The sequence below is a fragment of the Cucurbita pepo genome, unplaced genomic scaffold, assembly GCF_002806865.2.
Source record: "Cucurbita pepo subsp. pepo cultivar mu-cu-16 unplaced genomic scaffold, ASM280686v2 Cp4.1_scaffold000705, whole genome shotgun sequence".
NCBI lineage: Eukaryota > Viridiplantae > Streptophyta > Magnoliopsida > Cucurbitales > Cucurbitaceae > Cucurbita > Cucurbita pepo.
The window spans coordinates 1-16,072 of NW_019646922.1; the positions used below are offsets into that span (position 1 = coordinate 1).

The following is a 16,072-nucleotide window of genomic DNA, read 5'->3' on the forward strand; positions in this document are numbered from 1 at the left end:
GTTCGCGGTTAAGGCTAAGGATGTCGAGAAGATTCTTGATTGGGAGAACACCTCTCCCAAACTGGTTGAAATTCCTTTTAAACCTGCTAGAGTGTTGCTTCAGGTCAGCATTTTGTTTCTGAAAGTTGGATATGGATTTGTGTTGTCGTTTGATATGTGAAATGTGCGTCGATTTAGGATTTTACTGGTGTGCCTGCTGTTGTTGATCTTGCTTGTATGCGAGACGCTATGAACAGGCTTGGTGGTGATTCCAACAAGATTAATCCATTGGTGAGTAGTGAACTATATAAATTCTTCGTTCGTTCTTTATATTTGTCGATCGTTCGATCTATCTAATACATGAACAGTTGAACACATAGTGATGGCTTATGAATGCAATCAATACAGGTTCCTGTAGATCTCGTCATTGACCATTCAGTTCAGGTCGATGTGGCAAAGACCGAAAATGCAGTACAGGCGAATATGGAACTGGAATTTCAACGAAACAGAGAAAGGTTTGGTTTTCTGAAATGGGGATCTAGTGCTTTCCATAACATGCTTGTCGTACCTCCCGGATCTGGTATAGTTCACCAGGTATACTTCTATACAACACTCGAGCTTGCAGGATAGTCCACCTCGATCATCCTGTTGTCTCGATATGAATGTACTTTTTTGCCTTTTATCTTATAGTATTGCATCATTTTTCAGGTTAATCTGGAATACCTTGGCCGAGTGGTTTTCAACACAAATGGCTTGCTTTACCCTGATAGTGTTGTGGGAACCGATTCACACACAACGATGATTGATGGATTGGGCGTTGCTGGTTGGGGCGTTGGTGGGATAGAAGCAGAAGCTGCAATGCTTGGACAGGTATGAAATAATCATATTTTTTGGTATCGTATTTTTGTTATCTTGCGGAAAAATGATTGACTTTGTTCTTTCTTTCTCTCGTCAATTTTAGCCCATGAGCATGGTCTTGCCTGGCGTCGTCGGGTTTAAATTAATTGGAAAGCTGAGAAATGGTGTAACAGCTACAGACTTGGTTTTGACTGTGACTCAAATGCTCAGGAAGCACGGTGTTGTTGGCAAGTTTGTGGAGTTTTATGGTAAGCAGAGCCGAACTTCTGAACGTCGTTTTAAAATTTACGCCACCCTTTTTCTTATAATGTCATTTTACTTCTATGCAGGGGAAGGTATGAGTGAACTATCTTTGGCCGACCGTGCCACAATTGCCAACATGTCCCCCGAGTATGGTGCAACAATGGGCTTCTTTCCTGTCGATCACGTCACCCTGCAGTATCTGAAACTGACCGGAAGAAAAGATGAAACAGTTAGTTATCACTCATAATGACGTTCAGCTAGTTAGTAGTTCATGTATGCTTTTGTTCAAGTGCTAACTTGAGAATTACAATTCAGATTTCTATGATAGAATCCTATTTGCGAGCGAACAAGATGTTCGTAGACTACAGTGAGGTAAATATAAAATATTATCTTTCCTTATTTTATTGTCGATATTTAGAACCTTCCGTGTCTGAGTTAGATTTTACTGAATGCAGCCTCAAGTTGAACGAGTGTATTCCTCTCATATAGAACTGAATCTTTCGGATGTCGAACCGTGCATATCAGGTCCAAAAAGGTAGTTTAAATTATAATAGAACTTGTGTAAAATTGAATAATAACCTAGCCTTGTTTAACCTTACGTTCTTCCTCTTGGTTTTGCAGACCGCACGATCGAGTTCCCTTAAAAGAAATGAAAGCTGATTGGCACACATGCCTCGACAGTAAAGTCGGATTCAAGGTGAAGAACATTTACCCGAGCAGATTGATTTTGAATTGAATTACAAATACCATTGATGTTAATTTAAGCGAACGGGATTTAGCATGGCCAAAAATTAGAGTTTCAAAAGTTGTCATCAAGATATTTTTTAGCACGTTTCTAAGTCCATTGCCGCTATTTTCACCGACCCTATATTCTTATATAATGATGTTATAGGGGTTTGCCATACCAAAGGAAGCTCAAACAAAGGTTGCAGAGTTCAGTTTTCATGGATCCCCAGCTCAGCTTAGGCATGGGGATGTCGTAATTGCGGCTATCACTAGCTGCACAAATACCTCGAACCCAAGCGTTATGCTTGGAGCTGCTTTGGTGGCTAAGAAAGCTTGTGATCTTGGGCTAGAGGTTAGATGTCTGTCTTCACCCACCATTAATAGGACCTCTCTATCAATGTGTTTGACTCGTAGTAATCGATTCCAGTGAGCTCTATCGGTTTTGATTTTGTTGCAACTTTGTGAATCAGGTTAAGCCCTGGATTAAGACGAGTCTTGCTCCCGGCTCTGGGGTGGTGACCAAGTATTTGGCGAAGAGGTAATTTTCCGACAGCGCAATAGATGAACCTTTTTTTATACGAGAGAATACTCATCTACGGTACGTGTGTTTACATCTGCAGTGGCTTGCAGAAGTATCTTAATCAGCTAGGGTTCCATATAGTTGGGTATGGATGTACTACATGCATTGGAAATTCAGGAGATATTGATGAATCTGTTGCTTCAGCGATAACCGAAAATGGTAACTATTTGTGTTCGAGTGGGATGTTTGATACTGTTCTTTGGTATTCTAAAAACTGTGTTGCTAATGATATTTGAACGTTCAGACATGGTTGCTGCCGCCGTGCTGTCTGGAAATAGAAATTTTGAGGGTCGTGTACACCCTTTGACAAGGGCCAACTACCTCGCTTCTCCTCCTCTTGTGGTAGCCTACGCACTTGCTGGAACTGTAAGTACCTTCTTGTTCTCTATCTCTCTTGAATTGGAAAGGTGAGTGCTTGTGGATGCCAGATTCCGCAAGCCCTCAAGCAACTCGCTTCTCCTCGAAAGTCGGTTCTATAGCATAAAAATAAATGTGAGATCCCACATCGGTTGGGGAGGAGAACGAAGCATTCTTTATAAGGGTGTGGAAACCTCTAAGACGCGTTTTAAAAACCTTGAGGGGAAGCCCGAAAGGGAAAGCCCAAGGAGGACATATTTGCTAGCGGTGGGCTTGGGCTGTTACAAATGGTATCAGAGCCAGACACCGAGCTGAGCTCCGAAGGGGGTGGACACAAAGCGGTGTGCCAGCAAGGATGCTGAGCCTTGAGGGCATGGATTGGGGGGTCCCACATCAATTGGGGAAGGGAACGAGTGTCAGTGAGAACGCTGGGCCTCGAAGGGGGTGGATTATGAGATCCCACATCGGTTGGGGGGTAGAACAGAGCATTCTTTATAAGGGTGTGGAAACGTCTCCCTAACAAACACATTTTAAAAACCTTGAGGGGAAGCCCGAAAGGGAAAGCCCAAAGAGGACAATATCTGCTAGCGGTGTGCTTGGGTCGTTACAATAAATATACCCACCACATCAAATTTCTTTTGATATCGTAAAAGATAACTCGTCCAAAGCATAACTTCAGGCTATTTTGCAGGTCGACATCGATTTTGAAACTGAGCCTATTGGGCGGGGAAAGGATGGAAAGGAAGTGTTTTTTAGGGACATTTGGCCGACTAGCGAAGAAGTTGCCGAAGTAAGCTGCTATACTTTGAAGTGCTTTTTAGATGCTGAGCTCTTTGATTGTTGTATTTGGATCTTATTCATTGCTCGAACAGGTCGTACAATCGAATGTGTTGCCTGACATGTTTCGGGCCACATACCAAGCAATCACCGAAGGAAATGCAACTTGGAATCAGTTATCCGTTCCCGAAGGAACACTCTACTCCTGGGACCCAAAGTCAACGTACATTCACGAGCCTCCTTATTTTAAAGATATGACCATGTCTCCTCCCGGGGCTCACGGGGTCAAAAACGCGTACTGCCTGCTCAATTTTGGTGATAGTATTACAACTGATCATATCTCACCTGCTGGTAGCATCCATAAAGACAGTCCTGCTGCTAAATACCTTCTCGAACGTGGGGTTGACAGAAGAGATTTTAACTCGTACGGTAGTCGCCGTGGGAATGACGAGATTATGGCACGTGGCACGTTCGCCAACATTCGTATAGTCAATAAACTATTGAAGGGGGAAGTTGGGCCGAAGACAATTCACATCCCCAGCGGGGAGAAACTCTCTGTATTTGATGCTGCAATGGTAATTTCTTGATCTTTTTTCTTTTTACCATATCGAATGTCTTCGATCTGAATAACTTTTCCTTTCAAGATTCTCGATTCTCGGTTCTCGTCCTTAGATTATGTATCTGTTAACAGAGGTACAAGAACGAGGGGCTTGATACGATCATTCTGGCCGGTGCCGAGTATGGAAGCGGAAGTTCGCGTGATTGGGCTGCCAAGGGGCCAATGCTTCTGGTACTTTTTCTGATTTGTATTGATAGAGCTCAATTCTTATGGACTTGGAGTCTCCTGGTCATATTACTTAATGCTCTTCGAAACGTCTCCCAGGGTGTCAAAGCAGTTATAGCAAAGAGCTTTGAACGTATACACCGCAGCAACTTGGTCGGTATGGGTATTATTCCTCTATGTTTCAAGGATGGAGAGGATGCCGAGTCCCTCGGGTTGACTGGGCATGAGCGTTACACCATCGATCTTCCAAGCAATGTGGGAGAAATCAGACCTGGTCAGGAGGTGGGTGTGGTGACAGACGCTGGAAAGTCGTTCAGTTGCATTCTAAGATTCGACACCGAGGTACTTTCCGAACCGTAGTCTACACGTCTCGAATCCGAACATCGGATAACTCCGAAAACCCAGGTCGCCATTGGTACTTTCTTAATCTGAAAGTTTGCTGGTTTTAATGTGCAGGTGGAACTGGCATACTTCGATCATGGTGGAATTCTGCAGTATGTGATGAGGAATTTGATCCACGCAAAGCACTAAAGGAAGTGGGATCAGGTTGGAGCTCTGAATTTCTTAATAAAATGGTTTCAAGTTCTTCGTTTGGGACTATCAAGTTCTTCGTTTCAAGGATTTCCCATATATATATATATATATATATACATATCTGTATGACATATTTTTATTAATTTTGTTAAGGGGAAATGCTAATTTTTCAGAGAAATTTATTGTTTGAATTTTTCAGATGCTCTAATCTAAGGTCAGCTTAAAAAATATATAATTATTTTAAAAACTGTTTAGACTTTTAAATTTTTAATTGACCATTCAAATGTTGATTCAATCTAGAAGTGAAACGATGAATTATTCTAACATCCTTCGAATTTTAAATAATCTATATACTAATCTAATACTATTAAACTTCTATGACATTTTAGTATCTTTAATAATTTAACATTTTATTATTATGAATTCAATTTATATTAATTTTACTATAATTTATACAAGAAAAATGAAGGACAAGAATATAAAAGATATCGTCATATTTTGAGTGATCTAAAAGTCTATCCGAAAAGAATCTCGGATTCGGAACAAATAGGTCATGAAACCAATATTTTGAGTAGTGATCTAGAAGTCTATCCCATAAGAAACTCGAATTCGAAACAAATGGGTAATTAGAATCGTAGAATCATAGAATCAATTCACTTCCTTTATAACATGAAGTCGTATCTCTTCAACCAAAAGGGATTCGATAAATTAAATAAAATTGCGATAAAAATAAGTATTAAAAATAGAAATGAACACAAAAACCAATCTAGAAAGAGATCACCCTCATCCCACTTTTCATTGCAAATGGGTAGCTAATTCGAAGAATGAAGGCATTAAAAGGTTGTATCAAATAGAAAAATATAGCAATGTTCTAGTAAGGGAGTAGTTGTACATGAATCTGTAAGTGAGGTTTGGAGGTGGCATTTCTGGCAAAAATATGAACTCTTATTCTCTCGTGGCCATAAAAACAAGAAATCGATGACAATGTAAACTTGTGATAAGCACATCAAAATTCATAGATTCAGGGATCGAGTAGTAAGGTTAAATTATAGAAATGATGAGATTCCCTACAGAAAATGCACCTGTGACTTTGAGCAGTAACAAGAAATGTCAACCAACCTGCCAAACAATGAAGCACACCAAACCTTTAGGAAGAATTCTTTCAGCAGTACCAAGAAAAGTCATCACAGAGGGCGAATTGAAGTTATTTCCAAATAGAATGATCTAGGAAAGATTGAAGAAAGACTGTCCAAATGTTGAGAAGCCAAAAGAAATTTGAACTGGCAAAATGATTTAGTGTTTGAGGTGTTCATTTGTTAGTTCATTGTTTAGAGAATGGAGATTACCTTGGTCACATCAACTCAAGCTTTGTATTCATCTACTCGCATCCATTTAGTAGCAGACCATTTATTCCCCTTGATAACAGGACAGCCACCTATATATGAACAGCAGGAGAAACATCGTCATTGTACGAACGAAACATACATGGCTGAAATCTAACATGCTCAGAAAAATGGAATGGTGGGTTTATAAGTTTGAGAGTATCTAATCTAACCATGCAAACTTGAAGGATCTAGAGAGGCATCGGGCTTCATGCTCCAGAAAAGCAATGCATCGCCCCTCTTCGGTTTAACGGAAAGTCCTTTCTTCCCACAATCAGAAAGCTCATTCCACCAAGGTACAGAACTAAAGTTTCCTTTGGCAGCAGGGAACACTGTCTCGCCTCCTTCTTCGACGTCTGAGCTGAATTACGATAGAATTCATATAAAATAATGGGCAAGCCATGCAAGATGAAGCACTTGTTTAGAGTCCAAAGCATGGAAAATATGGATTACTACTTACAGGTACATAAGCACTGTTGCTATACGTTGACCTCCATTCTTTGTATTGTAGTCGTCAAGGAAGTAATCAAAATGAGGTTCATATTTCTGTCCCACTTCGTAATGAAGAACCTGAAGTCCTTCTCCATGCTCTGCATATATTATGTGTGCACTTAAGTAACAAAGTACGAAAACTTAGTGTCTAACATTCATTAACCTTATGAAAATTTTAAAAGATAAGAAGACAGTATCTACATATAATAAACAAAAATTGCAACAGTTTATCAGGTGAACCCGATTCTCATTCATTCTAACGAGGGACAATGGGCAGGTAAGCTCATAGGACAAACAAATATCTGGAATGTATTGGTATTCCTACGTCTGAGTCGATATTCGTTATTCAAATTTTTCAGCCATGATTAAAAATCTTCCTCATCCATTGAAACTTAGCACGATAATTGTATCTATTCAAATAGTTTCGGGCATGATAAAAATCTTTTCTAACAAAAGAAAAGTTATGGTTGGGAAAGCTAGACTACAGGGGGAAAATTATACCAAAACGATAGGTGCACTTGAAAATAAATTAAAGATTACAAAGATTATTTTAACCTTGCATAATAGAAAATAATGCTCGATGTAGTTGGAAGAAACCAGGAGGAAATGGACTCAAAAATCGTACCTACGGGTATGAAGGTGAAATCAGCAATCCTTTTCTCTATAGTGCTGATAATCTTATCGCCTCCTCTCGGCAAGAATGTTCCGGAGCTAGTGCGAACTCTGTGAAAGAGAGGTCAGGGAGGTTTCCACAAAAGAGACCCAGCATTACTAACAGTAAAGAATTCTGAGGAAAGGAAGAGCACACCTGCTATCTTTGCTCTTTCCAGTTTCACTGTCAACAACGGTAGACTTTTGCATATGAGGCTTGGCATGGCTAATTAGGTACTCACACTCCTCCTTTGTCTGAGCAATTCAAAAGTAAACCAATTCAGTATTTCCCTACTCCGGGATTAATCGATGGGTCTCAGCCTCAGTCAACTCATACTCCAATACCATCTAAAGACAAACACAATGGGAATTATCCTTGACTCATCATAATAAGAACGAAGAATGATTTCTTAGAGGAACATAAACATAACAAGCTTAAAGAAGGTGCAGCCCCAAAGACGCATTCAACGTGTATAAGCATGCACCAACCAAGTTTATTAAAGAATTCCATACACAAATTGCATTAGGAGAGAAATGAATGAACATAAATCACAAATCTCTCAATCAAGATCGGGAAAACAGAAATACCAGAAAGTTATGATAAACAAACGCTCTAGGTTCCCATGAGATCACTTCAGCCCACCGTTCCCCTTTCTCCTCGTCAACACTGAAACAAAATCAAACAAAACCACAGAATCAATCAAAATCCATCCTCATACAGAACAAAAAATCGAAAGAAAATCCACAAGATAACATACTCCTCAGAGGTTTTCCGCACAATCGAGCTCAGATCATGAACCTTGGGCGAACCGCCGGAATTTCCAGGGATCGAAAGGATTCCAAGAGCAAGAAGAATGAGAATGACGAAGGTGAACATAATGAGCAGGGTAAAAATGAGAGTAGATGAAGAAGACGACTTCCGAGTAGGTAAACGAGATTGCCTGTGCTTCGCCATGGAAACAAAACCCTTAGGAAGCAAGATCTGGAATTCCAAGCTTTTGGTCTTCGTCTCCAAAGTCCAAAGACCTCTCTGTACAGACAAACTGTGAATCTTGACACCGTAATTAAAGATTGATTTTGGCTCTGCTTATCAACTTTTATTTCTTAATTATTTATTTAATTTATCCCCTTCCGTCTCCGGCGGCTTTCCTTTATTTATTGTTTTATTATTATTATTATTTAATTTTTATCGAGTCTATTTTTATTTAATTTTTTAATTTTTTAAGCGAAATTAATATTAATTATTTTAATTTAGTGTTTTAATACACGTTTAGAAAATATAAAAATCAGGATACAAATAAAAAGAAATTGAATTTAATCATTAAAATTAAATGGGAATATTTCATAATTATAATATAAGCCTGGTCTAAAAATATGGTTGACTTATAATCTCTCCATTTATTACTTTAATTGTATATATTAAAAACCATTTATTAGTTGAAAAAATAACTCTGATTAAAAAATTTATGATACTTGGAAAATCTAAAAATAAGTTTATTTTAAATATGCTTTCATTTTAAAATCTGATGTGTCATTATTTAAAGAAGAAAATAAATTAAGTAACTAAATTCTGAAAAATTATTAGATAAAGATTTTAAATATTTCCATAATTACTCGTATATGAAAAATATTTAAAAAAATAAATAAATGTTGAATTAGTAAATTGTAAATTATTATATTGCGAAAAAAATATTATGATATTATTTTTTATTTTTTCAAGATATTTACTTATAAAGTGTCTTTTTACTCGTATCATAATATTCATCTTGGTATCGACACTAGTTCGAATTCAAAATTGAGATCAATTGATCTATTCATACTCACTATGTCTAAATATATTAGAAACAATCGATGATAACAAGTTTTAAAAAAGATATTGTGTTTTTTTTTAAAAATTCAATTTAGATTTTTTCTAAAGTAAATAAATACACAAGTAATATTAAAAAAAAAAAAAAATGTTATCAACTAAAATAACTATCTAGAATGTTAAGATTTTAAAAGATTAATGACCACGTTACTAATAAATAAAAACTAACATGGATGGTTTTATCCACCGTCCTAACACAGTTTCAATATTGTCCTCTTTGAACTTTTCCTTTCGGGCTTTCCCTCAAGGCTTTAAAACGCGTCTACTAGGGGAAGGTTTTCACACCCTTTTATAAAGGGTGATTTGTTCTCCTCCCAACCGGACATTACAGTTGAATTGTGAACTCTATTTGGGTTGATAATAGATCTACAAAATTTTGACAACAACATTAGACAAAACATTTATATGAGGTTTTTTCTTGCATTATTTAACTAGGATAAAAACTTAAAATTACAATGTTTAATTAAAATTAGACAAAACTTAAAAGCTACATGAATAAAAATATAATATTTTAATCTCATAAATTTTTACTATTTATTTATCATTTTAAACTATATATGTCTATACTATATATATTATAAAATTTTAATTCTAAAATATTTATGTGGTCATAAATTAGATATCAATTCTAATTTTCATCCGATCAAATTAAAAAAAATGATCATTTTTTTAAGTATAGTTCATTAGCCTCCCGAAGTTATTGAAATTATTGTTAAATATAAATAAGAAAAATAGAATTTAACCAAAGTTACGTGTCTTTGGTTGGATTTAAGCTAACTCCGAATCATATTATATAATAGTTTATATAGTTATATTATCAATGATGCTAAGATGCTAACAGATTTGATTCTGATAATAATGGATAACATCATTAGAATATTCTTAAACAATTTTTTTTAATCATTATAAAGTATGAATAATTGTTTATTAATATTAAATTAATCAGACAATATTCACATTTTATTCTAGTTCAAACGTCACAATCATATTTTCAACCTACATCGAGAATAATTTTAGAAAAAATAAATTTTAAAAATAAAATTGATTTTTTTTATGAGTACTTTAAAAAATTAAGTGATTCTAAAAAACACTCCAAAAATAAGTGGTTCGGAAAGATTGATATTGATTAAAAAAAAAAAAAAATCCTCGTGATAATTTTATTTAGATTATTTAGAGTTTATTCTAAAAAAATCATTATAAAATAATATAAATTAATTAAAAATTTTAATTTAAATTAATTTTGAGAGTACATGAAACAACTAAGATCATATTAGAATGAGAGTGTTTGTGAGAATAATATGACTAAAAAATATTAAAAAATTAAAAATTACTGCTTATTCCAATTAGTAGATCTGTGTTCACCGTTTGAAACTCAAAAGTTATTCCAATTAGTAATTTATTTATTTAAATATTTTAAAATCTTAAAATTTTAAATTTTAGTAAAATTATTATTATTAGACACAAAATCAACTTATTTTATTATAAAAATCCTAGTCACCAATTTAAAAAATGTTTTTTTTTTCAAAGATGACGGGCTAACACGTCCACTTAGATTAAGTAAATAATTAGAAGTTTCTGTCCTTAAATAAATTATTAAACTGAATAATCAAAACCCAAATTGAGTGAAGGTTACGGATAATCAACAACAACAGCGATACACCATTGGCCGTAGATCGACGCAATTAATCCTGGGCGGGAATGTTCGAGCTGTAAACACAACACAGTATAGTAGCTACTGAAAATGGCCATTTCTTGATATGAAGATCCACTAATGTCTGTGCCCCACGCTGAGCTGCCTTGAAAAGCAATCAATCAGCAAAGCAGCAATCGATTCCATCTTATCCTCTCGCTTCTGTGTTTACAGTGAGCGGTGAAAGGAGTAGCAGAGATGGCGATGGGTATCAACCACGGTGGTTTCGATTGAGAAATTTCAATACCCGCGTGGGCTCAATTGGGTGCTCACTCTGTTTTTGGTAAGATATTTATATGTAGTCAAAACCCATTTCAATTCGCTTCAATTTTCATGGCGGAAAGTTCAGAAGAGGTCTATCTCCATGGCGATCTCGACCTTAAAATCTTCGAGGCCACCCAGTTGCCTAACATGGACATAGTATCCGAGCGTCTACGTCGTTGCTTCACCGCTTGTGGTACTCTCAACTACTCCGCTATTAAATCCGTCGCTACCAACTCACGTTCCGCCGCCGGTGAAGGGAAAGTCCACCGCAGCCATGGAAAAATCATCACCAGTGACCCATATGTTACCGTCCGGGTTCCTCAAGCCACCGTCGCGCGAACTCGCGTTATTAAGAATACCCAAAACCCCAATTGGAACGAGCATTTCGTTATCCCTCTTGCACAGAAAATGGCTGAGTTGGAATTTCAGGTGAAGGACGATGATGTCTTTGGCGCTGAAGTTATGGGGACAGTCAAAATCCCGGCTCAGCAAATTGCCTCTGGTCAGACAATTAGTGGGTGGTTTACGGTGCTTGGCTCAAATGGGAAGCCACCGAAGCCCGGCACTTCACTACGAATTGAAATGAAGTTCACCCCTGTTGAGAAGAATCCGGTGTACCGCCACGGCATTGCTGGAGATCCGGAGCATAAGGGTGTGCGGCACACATATTTTCCGGTGAGGAGAGGCAGCTCCATGAGATTGTACCAAGATGCTCATGTGCCTGATGGGATGCTGCCGGTGATTGAATTGGATGGAAAGAATGTTTATAAACAAGAGAATTGTTGGGAGGATATCTGCCATGCTATATCAGAGGCTCATCATATGATTTATATCGTTGGTTGGTCAGTGTTTCATAAGATCAAGCTGGTTAGAGAGACAACCAGGCCGTTGCCACGAGGTGGGGAACGTATTCTTGGTGATCTCCTCAAATACAAATCAGAGGAGGGTGTTCGAGTTTTGATGATGATTTGGGATGATAAGACTTCTCATGATAAGTTCTTAATCAATACGGTGAGATTTTGAACAAATGCTTGTGATTTTAGGCTAGAGTTAATGAAGTGATTTTGGAACATTTTAGATCGTTAGTTGGAGAGGGGAACGAAGCATTTTTTATGAGAGTGTGTAAACCTCTCCCTAGTAGACATGTTTTAAAATCGTGAGACTGACGGCGATACGGGCCAAAGCGGATATTTGTTAGCTGTGGACTTTGGCTGTTACAAATGATATCAAAGTTAGACACTGGGCCGTGTAGTGTGCTAGCAAGGACGCTGGCCACCAAGGAGGTGGATTGTGAAATCCCATATTAGTTGGAGAGGAGAACAATGCATTCCTTATAAGGGTGTGGAAACCTCTCCCTACCAAATGCGTTTTAAAATCATGAGGCTGATGGTAATATGTAACGGGCCAAAGTGGACAGTATCTATTAGCAGTGGGCTTGGGCTGTTATAAATGGTATCAGAGCCAGTCACCGGACAGTGCGAGGCACTAGTCGGAGTATGACTAGACATTCTACATAGTTGACCTGTTTTAAAACCGTGAGGCTGATGGCGATATGTAATGGGCTAAAGTGGACAAGATTCTACTAGTGAGACTTTGGCAATGGTATTAGAGCTAGACAGTAGGTGGTGTGCCAGCGAGGACGTTGGCCCCCAAGGAGGGTGGATTGTGAGATCTCACATCAGTTGAAGAGGGGAAGAAAGCATTCTTTATAAGGGTGTGAAAACCTCTCCCAAGCAAACACGTTTTAAAATTGTGAGGCTACGGTGATACGTAACGGGTCAAAGCGGATAAGATCTGTTAGCGGTGGGCTTGAGTTGTTACAAATGGTATCAGAGTCGTCACTGGACGGTGTAAGGCAGTGGTCGGAGTAGAGTTAGACATTCTCCATAGTAGATGTTAGACATTCTCCATAGTAGACGCGTTTTAAAACTGTGAGACTGACGGCAATACGTAACAAGCTAAAACGGACAATATTTACTAGCGGTGGACTTGAGTTGTTACAAATGGTATTAGAGCTAGACACTGGGCGGTGTGCTAGCAAGGACGCTCGCTCCCAAAGGGGGTGAATTGTGAGATCCCACATCAATTGGAGAGGAGAACGAAACATTTCTTATAAGGATGTGGAAACCTCTCTATAGCAAACGCGTTTTAAAACCGTGAGGCTGATGGGACAAAAGTAGACAATATCTGTTAGCAGTGAGCTTAAGCTGTTACATTTTAGTTCAAGCTAGTTTCTATAATGATATAAAGACTACGTTAAAGAATCGATTGTGTCGTCGCCGGTTGCAGGGGGGATTGATGCAGACACACGACGAGGAAACCAAGAAATTTTTCAAGCATTCTTCAGTGATCTGTGTGCTCTCACCTCGCTATCCAAGCAGCAAGCTAAGCTATGTGAAACAAAAGGTATTGGTGTCAAGCATGGTCTATGTTTATCACGTAGTTAGATACCCCTTGAGCTCATATAGTGTGTTTGTCCAGGTTGTAGGCACTGTCTTCACGCATCATCAGAAATGTGTCCTTGTTGATACTCAAGGATATGGTAATAATAGGAAGATCACAGCTTTTCTTGGAGGTCTTGATCTCTGTGACGGTCGTTACGATACACCCGAGCATCGACTATTCCATGGCCTCGACACGGTATTTAAGGATGATTTTCATAATCCTACATTCCCTGGAGCCAAAGCTCCAAGGCAACCATGGCATGACTTGCACTGTCGGATCGATGGGCCAGCTGCATATGACGTGCTTATAAACTTCGAGCAACGTTGGAGCCGAGCCACAAGATGGACTGAGTTTGGTCTACGCTGCAGGAACATTACTCACTGGCGCGATGCTTTAATCAAGATAGAGCGCATATCATGGATACTAAGCCCTGAAATAACCATCTTAGCTGATGGTTCAATAAAAGTTCCAGAGGATGACCCCAAAGTATATGTTTCAAACGAAAAAGATCCTGAAAACTGGCATGTTCAGGTTGAAACTTATACAACTTATGGGCTTGTTTTTTCGGTTTCGTTTCGTTATTAAATCCTTCTCTTTCTTTCGTTCTGTAGATTTTTCGATCCATCGACTCGGGATCGGTTAAAGGATTCCCAAGAGATGTCCATGTCGCCGAGTCGCAGGTTCGTACTCTACTGCTGTTTTTTCTCCCCATTTTGGATGGTAGACATGAAGTTCATTTGTGGTCTGTTTGTGGCTGCAGAACCTTGTATGTGCCAAAAACTTGGCTATAGAGAAAAGCATTGAAATGGCATATATCCAGGCTATCCGATCGGCGCAACGTTTCATTTACATCGAAAACCAGTATTTTATAGGATCATCGTATGGATGGCCGGGATATAAAAATGCCGGTGAGTTTCGTTCGAGTTTTGTTCTTTGAAGTAGTTTACTTTGTTGCTTCTACATTACATACTTGTGGGTTGATGGCATGAGCAGGGGCTGATAATCTCATTCCCATGGAGTTGGCCCTTAAGATTGCAAGCAAAATAAGAGCCAATGAAAGATTTGTTGTGTATATTGTCATACCAATGTGGCCTGAGGGAGATCCCAATAGCGCTCCCATGCAAGAGATTCTTTATTGGCAGGTAAATGGCTATATGAAAAAGAATTTAGATAGATTGAGAAGTATTTTGAAACGTTGATACTAGCTCGAGTTTCTTTTGTATCTATTACTGAATGTGATGGATTGGTACTGTGAGATCCCATGTCGGTAAGAGAGAAGAACGAAACATTCCTTATAAGGGTGTGGAAGCCTCTATCTAGTAGACGCATTTTAAAATCGTGAGGATGATGGTGATACATAACGAGCCAAATCGGATAATATCTGCTAACGGTGGACTTAGGTTGTTATGAATGGTATCAAAGCTAGACACCGAGCGATGTGCCAGTGAGGACGCTGGGCCCCCAAGGGAGGTGGATTGTGAGATCCCATGTCGGTTGGAGAGGGGAACGAAACATTCCTTATAAGGGTATGAAAATCTCTCCCTAGTAGATGCGTTTTAAAACCATGAGGCTGACGGTAATACGTAACAAGTCGAAGCGGACAATATCTACTAGCGGTTGACTTGGGCTGTTACAAATGGTACTAAAGCTAGACACCAGGTGATATGTCAGTGAGGACGTTGGGCTCCCAAGGAGAGTGGATTGTGAGATCCCACGTTGGTTGGAGAGGGGGAACAAAGGATTCCTTATAAGGGTGTGGAAACCTCTCCCTAATAGACGCGTTTTAAAACCGTGAGGCTGACAGTGATATGTAACGAGTCAAAGTGGACAATATCTATTAGTGATCGATTTGGGCTGTTACAAATGGTATCAGAGTCGGACATCGGGTAGTGTGCCAGCGAGGACGCTGGGCCTCCAAGGAGGGTGGATTGTGAGATCCCACATCGGTTGGAGAGGGGAACGAAGCATTCCTTATAAGGGTGTGAAAACCTCTCCTAGTAGACGCGTTTTAAAACCATGAAACTGACGGCGATACGTAACGAGCCAAAGTGGACAATATCTGCTAGTGATGGGCTTGAGCGGTTACAAACATGAACCTAACTAATTAGCGTAATCTTGAATATTGTAGTTGATTATTGCAGGGACAAACCATGCAAATGATGTATGACATTGTTGCAAGTGAGCTGAAATCATCAGAGCAACCATATTTGCACCCTCAGGACTATCTAAACTTCTACTGCCTTGGCAAACGGGAAAAAGTTCCAGAGAATGGGCTAACCACTGATGATGCAACGGTAACTATTCAGCAAGCCAATGTTGGTCATAACCTTGATACTCTTTGTCGTTGAAACATGTGTGTATTCATGTTTTAGGTATCTAATTCAATAAAACATCAACGGTTCATGATTTACGTGCATGCCAAGGGGATGATAGTAGATGATGA

At 38.6% G+C, this 16,072-nt stretch overlaps 3 protein-coding genes across 3 annotated transcripts; 2 read left to right on the forward strand and 1 right to left on the reverse strand.

Annotated features, from left to right (window-relative positions):
* Nucleotides 1-7: 7 nt before the first annotated feature.
* On the forward strand, nt 8-5,012 carry LOC111785745 (aconitate hydratase). Its single transcript, XM_023666139.1, has 18 exons — nt 8-103; nt 178-270; nt 388-573; nt 688-849; nt 941-1,085; nt 1,167-1,309; nt 1,396-1,452; nt 1,536-1,615; nt 1,702-1,777; nt 1,973-2,158; nt 2,277-2,344; nt 2,427-2,545; nt 2,631-2,752; nt 3,435-3,533; nt 3,616-4,095; nt 4,212-4,310; nt 4,404-4,646; nt 4,761-5,012. Exons 2-18 carry the CDS (start codon nt 217-219, stop codon nt 4,833-4,835), a joined length of 2,394 nt encoding a protein of 797 aa, XP_023521907.1. The 5' UTR covers nt 8-103; nt 178-216; the 3' UTR covers nt 4,836-5,012.
* Nucleotides 5,013-5,605: 593 nt separating this feature from the next.
* LOC111785743 (probable prolyl 4-hydroxylase 10) lies at nt 5,606-8,457 on the reverse strand. Its single transcript, XM_023666136.1, has 8 exons — nt 8,122-8,457; nt 7,952-8,030; nt 7,521-7,618; nt 7,338-7,435; nt 6,681-6,810; nt 6,394-6,581; nt 6,185-6,273; nt 5,606-5,957 (listed from the first exon to the last, which is right to left on the reverse strand). Exons 1-7 carry the CDS (start codon nt 8,316-8,318, stop codon nt 6,200-6,202), a joined length of 864 nt encoding a protein of 287 aa, XP_023521904.1. The 5' UTR covers nt 8,319-8,457; the 3' UTR covers nt 5,606-5,957; nt 6,185-6,199.
* Nucleotides 8,458-10,880: 2,423 nt separating this feature from the next.
* LOC111785744 (phospholipase D delta-like) lies at nt 10,881-16,067 on the forward strand (the record flags this gene model as incomplete). The annotated part of the gene is made up of 8 exons (XM_023666138.1): nt 10,881-12,195; nt 13,474-13,590; nt 13,666-14,160; nt 14,241-14,309; nt 14,390-14,537; nt 14,623-14,771; nt 15,771-15,923; nt 16,002-16,067. Coding segments are annotated over exons 1-8 (2,139 nt in total), but the record flags the coding sequence as incomplete, so codon positions are not given.
* Nucleotides 16,068-16,072: the final 5 nt, after the last annotated feature.